Raw genomic sequence first — 13,187 nt, 5'->3', positions numbered from 1 at the left:
AAAACACACAAATGCATAAAAAGTTCAGCAATTTAGATGGGGACTGATTGCATCCCTCCCGCTCTCCTCTTCACAGGTGCTGGGGCTTGTACTTCATTAGAATATCATTGACATCTGGGTTGTTAAATGGGTACAATAATTTAGCTTGAAGGCATGTACTGTATATACTGTCAAGTTTGACATTAACATGTAGTAAACCACATCCTAGTAATCCTTAATTAGCTTTCCCATTCACAAAGAGGAGCCACACCTGTGTTCTATGGGACAGATACAAATTGTCTAGGAAAGGTACAAAATGCTTTTTAATGTATTAGAGTTGGAGAGGCAACTGTGACATACACTATGAGTAGCATTAGAGTAAATGGTGGAAATACTTGTGATACTCATCATTATGAGTTTTTCCTAACCACATGACCTGACCAGGAAAAACTCTGGTCCCTATAGGCTAATATGTGATCAAAATATGGAAATAGTTCTGGTGTTGTAAGACAACTCTCGGTTCAGCAATGTCTGAAGTAGTACTTTAGGGATGCAGACATCACAATAACTTATTTCCCCAGCGTACTATCTGCCTGGCAGATGCACAAATGCACAAACACCAAATTGCCAATCTCATTAGAGCAGCAGTCGGTTTGTAGAAATGGATAGGTTGGATGGGTAACTGAGTCTGGACAGATAGATAGAGGGATGAATTAAACGTCTAGACAAATGAATCAAACAGAAACAGGAGAGAGAGGTTTCACCTTTTAGTTTTAATCAAATCCAGAGGCCATTTTGAAAACAGTAAGGGATGGATCTGATTGACGGGGAGGAAGGAGGGATGGGGATGGACTAGTCAGAATTTTTGCCACAGAGCGGATCACTATTCCACCTGGAACTCAGCAGCCTATGTCATTAGAGTTTAGTTTAATGTACTAGCATATGCTATACTGATCTGCACCAACCATTGGTTCTGGTAATAGACCTGTACTATATTGTGTGTTTAGGTTCGATGACTCAGTTTTAGTGAAATAATCTGGAGTGATTATGGTCCACCTGAAAGTGGAATAAATAGATACAAAATGGGGATTTAACACGATGTAGCTCACCAACAGTTACGCTCACCAATAATTACAGGTAAGGTCAGAAGTGAACTAATTACACGAGGAGTAAAAATCTCCATATAGGCTACAGGTTTAACCTAGAAATTGGAAACAGTCAAAGGAATCATATCAACTACCTTGACAACAAAATAACAAAAGAATGTCACAAACAGCAAGTATGAGACACTCCTGTTGACTTCTAATAATAGAGAGAAAAGGAAAGATAAGAAAAAAATGACAAAATAATAAGAAAACACACAACCTAGAGCTCAGCTATTCAATGAACGTCATGTCTTTGACAGGGATGTGTGTGAGAGAAGCATGTGTCTTATAGGGAGGACTCTACAGTATGTACACATTTATTTCTGACGGATCAACAGGAACTAAGACAGGCTTTGTCTTTGTCTTCAGTAACATGCATGTTGATCTCTGGAGAACAAAATTAAATGCAAAAAGGAGGACAGACTAAAGAAAGACGTTACAAAATATTGTCTCTCATACTCCAAACCAGTCTCTATGCTCAACTTATTTACAATTTTAATAGCTTTGAACACTTCCCTCAGACTGTAATTGCTTAACAACATAATACACAGCAGAATAAGGAAATTATGATTTAAAAAGTCAACAAAGAGAGGTGTGCGTGAAAAGCTTATTTAATTTTGTTATCTAAAATTAAAGACAGGGAGCAGATATATCAACTAATTAAAGTGTCATTCAAGTTAAAAAAATTCCCACATATCCAATGTGGTGTAATGGCAATTTGAGTTTCCCCTCATTTCTGATCCTTGACCATTCCGATAGTAACAATGGAAACAACCATGGCTGGCACGCTCCATCTTGTTGTCATAGCGAGGTACAGTGCCAACCAATTTCAATAAACGCACCCCTCACTCCTTCCTTACTCTGAAGGCATTCGGGTGTGTTAGAGTTACTCATTCGTCCACTAAAAATACAAGCGTCTCTATACAACGTTCTTTGTAGCGTTCTCGTTCAACCTCTCCATGTAATTCCGGAGCTCTTGCGAGTCCCCGAGCTCGATGTCTGGACACACCCACTTAATGTCGTTGGTCAGTCCGAGTGCCAGTGGGCTCAGAACTGGGCATCCATTATTGGGCTTGACGTTGGAGAAGGTGGTGAATTTGACCCTCTTCCTCTTGGTGGTGGGTGAGTTGAGTGACTCGTTCCTACCTCCCGGACAGCTTCCCTGGGCACTGCTCTTCAGGGCCCCTCCATTCAGCAGCTGGCTGCCCTCCTCCAGGGTTGAACCCAGCTCGTCCTGCTGCTGCTGCAGGCACAGGCCCTCATCCTGGCCAAGCCACACCCAGTCGTGGGCATGAGGCATTGCCTCAGGGGCCTCCAGGGGCAGCTCCTTGCTGCGGTACTTGAGGGCGTAGGAGATGCAGTTGATGAGGAAGACTAGGATGGCCAGGCAGAAGACCCCCAGCAGGGCATACATACCGATCTCCAGGTCTGTGAGGCCACGGCGGGACGACAACAGGTCCTCCTCTGTGCTGCGGCCCCGCGGCAGCTCCGCCTGGGCAGGGAACTCAGAGAACTCTCCAGGGACTCCTCCGTCGGCCAATAGCCTGTCCCCGTTGGGCCTCACCGGGATGGGGGCCTTAACCGTGGTAGCGTCCCGATTCATGATTCCAGCCTCAATGTCAGAGATGGATCCTCCGTAGTAGGGTGCGTCTGGTCGAGTTCTGCCTCCGGGGCGGCTGTACAGCTCATCAGAGCTGCCAAACCTAACACTGATGTTTCCTACCCCGGCAGCCAGGATGATGCGTCGCTTCGTCTTCCGGCAGAACTCTGATGATGTCATCTCTACGCGCACCAGTAACCCTTGACCTTCACCCTTTGCCACGATAACCGGCCACTTCCACTCGGTGCTGCGCTGTACTGACACCACCTGCTCGTCCAATGAGGTGGCTGTGAGCACAAAGTGGGTGGGGTCATAGTGGTCCAGAGGGGTCATGGAGCCGTCACTGAACTGAAGCCAGGCACTGATAAGAGATTCCTGAGGAACCATACATACACACAAACACACACACACGCACACACACAGACATCAGTGCGTCACCAGTCTTGTTTTTCCATCAAAAGGGTAAACTAAACAACACTGTCTGAGTAGCGCTTCAACAAAGCCAATCTCTTCCCACATCTCTACTCTAGAACACCAACTCCCCTTGGGACATACTGCAGCTTAAAAGGAAAGAATGCTCCCTGTCAATGTAAACTGTTACTGTTACTAGACACAAGCAACCGGTATCTACAGGAATCACATCTTTTCATCTTTATCAAGAGAGAAAAAGAAAGAAAGAGTGAGTGTAGAAGTAATGGGAGAGAAAGAACCCCGACAGATGTACAGAGATGTTTTAATTAGCCAGATTTAAAAGCACAGGATAATTTCAGCTGAGCAGGTCTCTGCAGCTGTTCCTCTGAAAATGTGTTAGTTTCAGAAGCAAACATCTTCATTGAGATTAGATCAATAATTTGATGTCAGAATCTGATCATATTCACTATAAAGGATAAAATGGCAGCCAATGTGACTCCACCAATTCCAGGTGAGAAAGTTACAGTTTACCTTTATCACATATCTCATATAAACATTTTGAAAAATCCCATATACAATTTATATCTATTGGTCCAACATACAGTCAAAAAAAGCAAAAAAGTATTTAGTCAGCCACCAATTGTGCAAGTTCTCCCACTTAAAAATATGAGAGAGGCCTGTAATTTATCATAGGTACACTTCAACTATGACAGACAAAATGAGAAGAAAAAAATCCAGAAAATCACATTGTAGGATTTTGTATGAATTTATTTGCAAATTATGGTGGAAAATAAGTATTTGGTCAATAACAAAAGTTTATCTCAATACTTTGTTATATACCCTTTGTTGGCAATGACAGAGGTCAAACGTTTTCTGTAAGTCTTCACAAGGTTTTCACACACTGTTGCTGGTATTGTGGCCCATTCCTCCATGCAGATCTCCTCTAGAGCAGTGATGTTTTGGGGCTGTTGCTGGGCAACACGGACTTTCAACTCCCTCCAAAGATTTTCTATGAGGTTGAGATCTGGAGACTGGCTAGGCCACTCCAGGACCTTGAAATGCTTCTTACGAAGCTACTCCTTCATTGCCCGGGCGGTGTGTTTGGGATCATTGTCATGCTGAAAGACCCAGCCACATTTCATCTTCAATGTCCTTGCTGATGGAAGGAGGTTTTCACTCAAAATCTCACGATACATGGCCCCATTCATTCTTTCCTTTACACGGATCAGTCGTCCTGGTCCCTTTGCAGATAAACAGCCCCAAAGTATGATGTTTCCACCCCCATGCTTCACAGTAGGTATGGTGTTCTTTGGATGCAACTCAGCATTCTTTGTCCTCCAAACACGACGAGTTGAGTTTTTACCAAAAAGTTATATTTTGGTTTCATCTGACCATATGACATTCTCCCAATCTTTTTCTGGATCATCCAAATGCTCTCTAGCAAACTTCAGACGGGCCTGGACATGTACTGGCTTAAGCAGGGGGACACGTCTGGCACTGCAGGATTTGAGTCCCTGGCGGCATAGTGTGTTACTGATGGTAGGCTTTGTTACTTTGGTCCCAGCACTCTGCAGGTCATTCACTAGGTCCCCCCGTGTGGTTCTGGGATTTTTGCTCACCGTTCTTGTGATCATTTTGACCCCATGGGGTGAGATCTTGCGTGGAGCCCCAGATCGAGGGAGATTAACAGTGGTCTTGTATGTCTTCCATTTCCTAATAATTGCTCCCACAGTTGATTTCTTCAAACCAAGCTGCGTACATATTGCAGATTCAGTCTTCCCAGCCTGGTGCAGGTATACAATTTTGTTTCTGGTGTCCTTTGACAGCTCTTTGGTCTTGGCCATAGTGAAGTTTGGTGTGTGACTGTTTGAGGTTGTGGATAGGTGTCTTTTATACTGATAACAAGTTCAAACAGGTGCCATTAATACAGGTAACGAGTAGAGGACAGAGGAGCCTCTTAAAGAAGAAGTTACAGGTCTGTGAGAGCCAGAAATCTTGCTTGTTTGTAGGTGACCAAATACTTATTTTCCACCATAATTTGCAAATAAATTAATAAAAAATCCTACAATGTGATTTTCTGGATTTTTTTCTCATTTTGTCTGTCATAGTTGAAGTGTACCTATGATGAAAATTACAGACCTCTCTCATCTTTTTAAGTGGGAGAACTTGCACAATTGGTGGCTGACTAAATACGTTTTTGCCCCACTGTATGATACTGTATGTTTGGTGCAGTAGGTTGCTGAGTCATGTGTGTGTGGTTACCTGTTTAAGTTTCTGCATGACTTCCTGTGTTGTAGCCGTGGCGACGATAGCCCTGTTGCTCCCTGGGCTGAGCTGGAGGGACAGAGAGAGGCCAGAGACCAGCTGCACTCCCAGCTCTGTCACACTCACTTTGTCTTCCAGAACCCTGACCATCCGCTCAGCCAGGATCGAGTCAGACAGAGGGGACATCACCTACAACATTATACACACACATTAGTATACAAACAGACAAACACACTTGTATTGGTTCAACTTCAAATATATCATTTCACATCACCTGTACAAGCACTCACACTGAAGCCAACACCATCAATAATGGACAGAGGGAGGAGCGAAGACGTCAACATGACAAGCTTATAATGATGGAGGAACACCATGACCCAAACTTTTTCATAATGTACAGTGCGTATATTAATCAAGACAAGATGATGCATGTACTGTACACTCAATGGGGTCTGCGATCACCAGCTTCACACTCAGACACACTCAGACACACACACACTCCGCCTCATCTGTCTGACTGGCAGTTCCCCAGCTCCGGGGCCTGCTGGAGATGTAAGCATGTAAATGTGAGTGATGTGTGATGAGAAGGGAAGTACTTCCATCCACTCCCATTAGGTCTGAGTCTCCTCTCCACCATCCTCCTCTGCTCCACCACCCGCCCACACACAGACTCACGCTTCCACTCACTCCACACTGCCATAATGAACTGTCAGCACTGATCACTGCCTCATCTGAAAAGGACCATGGCCAACACACTCCTCCTCCACAGCACCGTACTATTAAAGCTGCATGCTACTGGCTGCATGCTAACGACATAGCTAAACACACTGGGAACACCCTGGCCCAGCTGTGTAGATATGTGTACTATGGCACCTGTAGGGCTGGGTCGAAGGTCAAACATATAAGGCCCAGGGGTCATTTACGATCCGTTTAAGAAAGCTGGTGCTATGACAGACGTCACTACAGGAGAGGAATTTAACATAAAAATATATATTTTCATCAAAATTAGTTTTTTCCAGTATGTCATCCTTAAATATGAATCAAATTGTTACATTACAAGCCTAGTTGATTTAGCATCAGACAAAGGGAGGAACCTTCCCACTAGCCATGATTGGCTGAGATAATGGATGGGCTGGACATGACGAGACATGAGTTCTGATTGGTCTGCTATGTCACAGGCGTCTGTCTAAAACATGAGCTGCTCAGATAATCCTTGCGACCACATTTACAAAAAAACGATATACCAAAGGAGAACTGCAAAAGTGTCGCTACTGCTCTCAACATTGCTGCCATGAATTTAGCAGGCGCTATCGACAAAGATCAGTGGGAAAAAGTTGAAAAGAGAAAACAAGTACTTTCTGGAGAAAGATCGTGCCATGTTGACTCGCTTTGACTTTGAAAATGAATCAGACGATGAGGAAATCAACAACAGTGTTGTTGTCATGGAAGAAGTGAAATCAGTAGAATGCCCGCTGGAAAAGGAGTATGAGAAGGAGATGGAGAAAATTTGGATGTTTGATTGCAAATGCAGAGGGAGTAGAAAAGAGAACACAGGAGGCTGTTGTATAAAATACCCGTCTCCGGATTACATCTTCAAACTAAGGCCAACAATGGCCATGAAGCAATCATCCATGTAAACGGCTAAGAGTCTTCCTACATTTCAGAAATTATGCGTTTCTAATTTTGACAAAGTCATTTCCATTGTAAGTTGAAGCCTACTGTTAGCTAGCTACTCTAAGGCTTCATGCCACAATGACTACCGCCCTGTACCACTCACTTCTGTAATCATGAAGCGCTTTGAGAGGCGGGTTATGCACTCCATCCTCCCAGCACCCTAGACCCACTCTCAGCACCGCCCCAACAGATCCATAGATGACGAAATCTCAATTGCTCTTCACACTACCCTCACAAACCTAGATAAAAGGAATACCTATGTGAGAATGCTGTTCATTGACTACAGCTCGTCAACAAGCTTAGGACTCTAGGTCTGTGCACCTCCCTCTGCAACTGGATCCTGGACTTCCTGACGGGCCAACCCCAGGTGGTGAGGGTAGGCAGCATCACCTCCGCCTCGTTGACCCTCAACACATGGGCCCCACAGGGGTGTGTGCTTAGTCCCCTTCTGTACTCCCTGTTCACCCACGACTGTGTTGCCACGCAATACTCCAACACCATCATCAAGTTTGACAACCACATGATGGTCATAGGAGGCCTGATCACCGATGGTGATGAGTCAGCCTACAGTGAGGAGGTCAGTGACCTGGCAGTGTGGTGCCAGAACAACAACCTCTCATTCAACATCAGTAAGACCAAGGAGCTGATCGCAAGCACGCCCCCATCCACATCGACAGGGCTGCAGTGGAGCAGGTCAAACTTCAAGTTAGTCCAAATCACTAAATACTTCAAATGTTCCAAACACACGCACACTGTCATGAAGAAGACGCGACAGCGCCTCTTTCCCTCAGGAGGTTGAAAAAGTTTGGCATGGACAGTCGAATCGTCAAAAAGTTATACAGTTAGTTACCTGTAAACTTGTTCAAACATTTCAAACAACTTTCCTAATCCAACTTTAGGTATTTTTAAACGTAAATAATCTATAAAATTTAAGACGGAATAAACTGTGTTCAATACCGTAGGAAAACAAATTGGAGCAAGCTTTCAGGTCATGCGCCTCAACCACAACAGTACACTTCACTCGACCCTCGTTCTGAACAGGGCTATTTAATTTCTCAAAGGAAAAACATCAACCAATTTCGACGTTTGACATCCAATGGAAGCAATAGGAACTGCAAGCAACTGCCTTAGAATTCTAGATTCCCATTGAAAACCCATTGAAAAGAGAGTGACCTCAAAAAAAAATATTCCTGGATGGTTTGTCCTCAGGGTTTTGCCTGACAAATAAGTTTTGTTATACTCACAGACATCATTCAAACAGTTTGAGAAACTTCAGTGTTTTCTATCCAAATCTACTAATACTATGCATATTCTAGCTTCTGGGCCTGAGTAGCAGGCAGTTTACTTTGGGCACACTTTTCATTCGGACGTGAAAATAGTGTCCCTAGCCTTAAGAAGTTTTAAAGACTACAACCACTCAAGCCATAGACTATTCTCTCTGCTTCCGCACGGCAAGCAGTACCGGTGCATCAAGTCTGGCACCAACAGCTAACATAGCTAACACTAGCTAACATTGAATCCATTTGGTTAGCTTTAGCTACCTGCAGATTCGTACTACAACATTTCATGCATGGTGGCTAGCTATGACAATCTGCTTGTATTGCTTCTGTATGGGTTGGGATTATTGTTAATTGTTTAGCTGGATAGCTAGCTACATGTCTAAACAAAAGACTCCACTTTGCAGGTGATTACATGACCCATACACTTAGCCAGCTGTGTCTGGGGGTGATTATGGCCATCTATGCGAACAGATTCTAGGCAATAGAGACCCATCCACTTAGATATATGTTATTGGGGAGAGGTTATAGCCTCTCTTTCACATGACCTATCAATGTAGACAAGTGTGTTCCTGGGTAAGCCTCATCTAATAATGATCAAATATTTGTATCTGGTATTGGTCTTTCACCATTTTGGTATTTTTACATTTTATTAGGAAAGCAGCATCTACTCTTCCTGGGGTCCACACAAAACATGAAACATAACACAGCACATTAATAGACAAGAACAGCTCAAGGACAGAACCACATCAATTAAAAAAGGCACACATAGCCTACATATCAATACATACACACACACACACACACACACACACACACACACACACACACTATCTAGGTCAGATAGGGGAGAGGCGTTGTGCCGTGAGGTGTTGCTTTATCTGTTGTTTTAAACTATGTTTGCTGTTCATTTGAGCAATAAGAGATGGAACAGAGTTATATGCAATGGTAGCTCTATATAACTCTGTATGCTTTCTTGAATATGGGGACTGTGAAAAGATGTCTGGTGGCATGTCTGGTGGGGTAAGTGTGTGTGTCAGAGCTGTGTTTAAGTTGACTATGCAAACTACTAATGTTTCTTATAAAAAGAAAAAGTGATGCAGTAAATCTCTCCTTAACTCTTAGCCAAGAGACACTGGCATTCATAGTATTTGTATCAGCCCTCTGATCACAATGAAGAGCAAGACGTGCTGCTCTGTTCTGGGCCAGCTGCAGCTTAAATAGGTCCTTGCAGCACTCGACCACACGACTGGACAATAATCAAGATAAGACAAAACTAGAGCCTGCATGATTTGTCACTGCAGAACACGCCTGACTCTCCTCCACCAGTCATACAAGGAGAATGGTCTAATGTCTTCCATCAACAAGAGAGCTGGCCCAAGCAAGCACTGGTTACAACTGAAGCATGAGGACTTGCAGCAAGTTGTGAACATCAACAACTATGCAAAGGATAATGCCAATAGTATTACCAGGACAGAAAAACTTTGATGGAAGGCTGCTGCCATGTGACAAAAACAGAGGTGGGGCGTCTCCACAAGGAATCGATGACAACACTTGGTATGTAAAGCATAAACAACACATTTTGATTGTTTCATTTACCACCAACTACTACTTTTATTGATCTTGCATTTTTATAAAGTGTAATTTTACCTGGAGTTTTTCCTTATTGTAGTCAAATCAAATTAAATGTTATTTGTCACACGCGCTGAATACTACAGGTGTAGACCTTACTGTGAAATTGTAACGTTCGTCGTCTTCCTCTTCTGAAGAGTAAGAGAGATCAGACCAATTTGCAGTGTGGTAAGTGCCCATTTTAATAAGACAAACTGAACACTACAAATAACAAAGTGACACAACCAAACGGTCCCGTGTGGTAACTAACACGGCAAATAATCACCCACAACTCAAAAGTGAAACCAGGCTACCTAAATATGGTTCTCAATCAGGGACACCGATAGGGACAACGATACACAGCTGCCTCTGATTGAGAACCATACCACGCCAAACACAGAACTCCCAAAACATAGAAAAAGGAACATAGACAACCCACCCAACTCACGCCCTGACCATACTAAACAAAGACATAATAAAATAACTAAGGTCAGAATGTGACAGAAATGCTTACTTACAAGCCCTTGACAGTTTTAAGAAAATGTTTACAAAATAAACTAAAGTAAAATATTTTTAATAAAATCAAAAAGTAACAGAAGAAAATGACATAACAATAACGAAGCTATACACAGGGGGAGGTACCTAGTCAATGTGCGAGGGTACAGGTTAGTCGAGGTAATTCGTAAAGTGACTACAGTATGCATAGATCGTTAACAGAGAGTAGATGCAGTGTAAAAACAAAGGGGGTGTGTCAATGTAAATAATCTGTGTGGACATTTGATTAATTGTTCAGCAGTCTTGTGGCTTGGGGGTAGAAGCTGTTACGGAGCCTTTTGGTACTAGACTTACCATGCGGTAGCAGAGAGAACAGTCTATGACTTGGGTGGCTAGAGTCTTTGACAATTTTTGTTCCTTCCTCTGACACCGCCTAGTAAACTCAGCAAAAAAAGAAACGTCCTCACACTGTCAACTGCATTTGTTTTCAGCAGACTTAACGTGTAAATATTTGTATGAACATAACAAGATTCAACAACTGAGACATAAACTGAACAAGTTCCACAGACATGTGACTAACGGAAATGGAATAATGTGTCCCTGAACAAAAGGGGGGGTCAAAATCAAAAGTAACAGTCAGTATCTGGTGTGGCCACCAGCTGTATTTAATGCCCAGCATTGAGATTGCCTGCAATCACAACAAGCTTAGTCAGATGATGCTGTGACACATAGACCCAGACCATGACGGACCCTCCACCTCCAAATCGATCCCGCTCCAGAGTACAGGCCTCAGTGTTTTTATTTATTTATTTTATTTCACCTTTATTTAACCAGGTAGGCTAGTTGAGAACAAGTTCTCATTTGCAACTGTGACCTAGCCAAGATAAAGTGGAGCAATTCGACACAAACAACAACACAGTTACACATGGAATAAACAAAACATTCAGAATAATACAGTAGAACAAAAGAAAACAAAGTCTATATACAGTGAGTGCAAATGAGGTAAGTTAAGGAAATAAATAGGCCATGGTGGCGAAGTAATTACAATATAGCAATTAAACACTGGAATGGTAGATCGGCAGAAGATGAATGTGCAGGTAGAGATACTGGGGTGCAAAGGAGCAAAATAAATAAATACCAGTATGGGGATGAGGTAGGTAGATAGATGGGCTGTTTACAGATGGGCTATGTACAGGTGCGGTGATCTGTAAGCTGCTCTGACAGTTGGTGCTTAAAGCTAGTGAGGGAGCAGCAGAGAACTGGAAGGAAAGACAACCAAAGGAGGAATTGGCTTTGGGGGTGACCAGTGAGATATACCTGCTGGAGCGCGTGCTACGAGTGGGTGCTGCTATGGTGACCAGTGATCTGAGATAAGGTGGGGCTTTACCTAGCAGAGACTTGTAGATAACCTGTAGGCAGTGGGTTTGGCGACGGGTATGAAGCGAGGGCCAACCAACAAGAGCATACAGGTCGCAATGGTGGGTAGTGTATGGGGCTTTGGTGACAAAACGGATGGCACTGTGATAGACTGCATCCAGTTTGTTGAGTAGAGTGTTGGAGGCTATATTATAGATGACATCACCGAAGTCGAGGATCGGTAGGATGGTCAGTTTTACGAGGGTATGTTTGGCAGCATGAGTGAAGGACGCGTTGTTGCGATATAGGAAGCCGATTCTAAATTTAATTTTGGATTGGAGATGCTTAATGTGAGTTTACAGTCTAACCAGACACCCAGGTATTTGTAGTTGTCCACGTATTCTAAGTCAGAGCCGTCCAGAGTAGTGATGCTGGACGGGCGAGCAGGTGCGGGCAGTGATCGAATGAATAGCATGCATTTAGTTTTACTTGCGTTTAAGAGCAGTTGGAGACCATGGAAGGAGAGTTGTATGGCATTGAAGCTCGTCTGGAAGTTAGTTAACACAGTGTCCAAGGAGGGGCCAGAAGTATACAGAATGGTGTTGTCTGCGTAGAGGTGGATCAGAGAATCACCAGCAGCAAGAGCAACATCATTGATCTATACAGAAAAGAGAGTCGGCCCAAGAATTGAACCCTGTGGCACACCCATAGGGACTGTCCGAGGCCCTCCGATTTGACACACTGAACTCTATCAGAGAAGTAGTTGGTAAACCAGGCGAGGCAATCATTTGAGAAACCAAGGCTGTCGAGTCTTCCAATAAGAATGTTGTGATTGACAGAGTCGAAAGCCTTGGCCAGGTCGATGAATACGGCTGCACAGTAATGTCTCTTATCGATGGCGGTTATGATGTCGTTTAGAACCTTGAGCGTGGCTGAGGTGCACCCATGACCAGCTCTGAAACCAGATTGCATAGCGGAGAAGGTATGGTGGGATTCGAAATGGTCAGTAATCTGTTTGTTAACTTGGCTTTCGAAGACCTTAGAAAGACAGGGTAGCATGACTATTCATGAAAATCGCAAATGAAATGAAATAAATATATTCACTCACAAGCTTAACCTTTTGTTAACAACACTGTCATCTCAGATTTTCAAAATATGCTTTTCAACCATAGCTACACAAGCATTTGAGTAAGAGTATTGATAGCTAGCATAGCATTAAGCCTAGCATTCAGCAGGCAACATTTTCACAAAAACAAGAAAAGCATTCAAATAAAATCATTTACCTTTGAAGAACTTCGGATGTTTTCAATGAGGAGACTCAGTTAGATAGCAAATGTTCAGTTTTTCCAAAAAGATTACTTGTGTAGGAGAAAT

General features: G+C 43.3%; 1 protein-coding gene across 1 annotated transcript in view; it reads right to left on the bottom strand.

Annotated features, from left to right (window-relative positions):
- Nucleotides 1-327: 327 nt before the first annotated feature.
- LOC112219947 (transmembrane protein 132C-like) overlaps nt 328-13,187 on the bottom strand; it is a 117,917-nt gene continuing 105,057 nt past the window's right edge. The window contains exons 9-10 of the mRNA XM_024381438.1: nt 5,398-5,589; nt 328-3,099 (exon numbers count right to left, since the gene is read on the bottom strand). Of these exons, the coding sequence (XP_024237206.1) occupies nt 2,044-3,099; nt 5,398-5,589 (1,248 nt within the window). The 3' untranslated portion in view covers nt 328-2,043. The remainder of the gene's footprint in view (nt 3,100-5,397; nt 5,590-13,187) is intronic.

This window comes from Oncorhynchus tshawytscha, linkage group LG20 (assembly GCF_018296145.1).
Source record: "Oncorhynchus tshawytscha isolate Ot180627B linkage group LG20, Otsh_v2.0, whole genome shotgun sequence".
Taxonomy (NCBI): Eukaryota; Metazoa; Chordata; class Actinopteri; order Salmoniformes; family Salmonidae; genus Oncorhynchus; species Oncorhynchus tshawytscha.
This window is presented reverse-complemented; position numbering and strand designations above follow the sequence as displayed.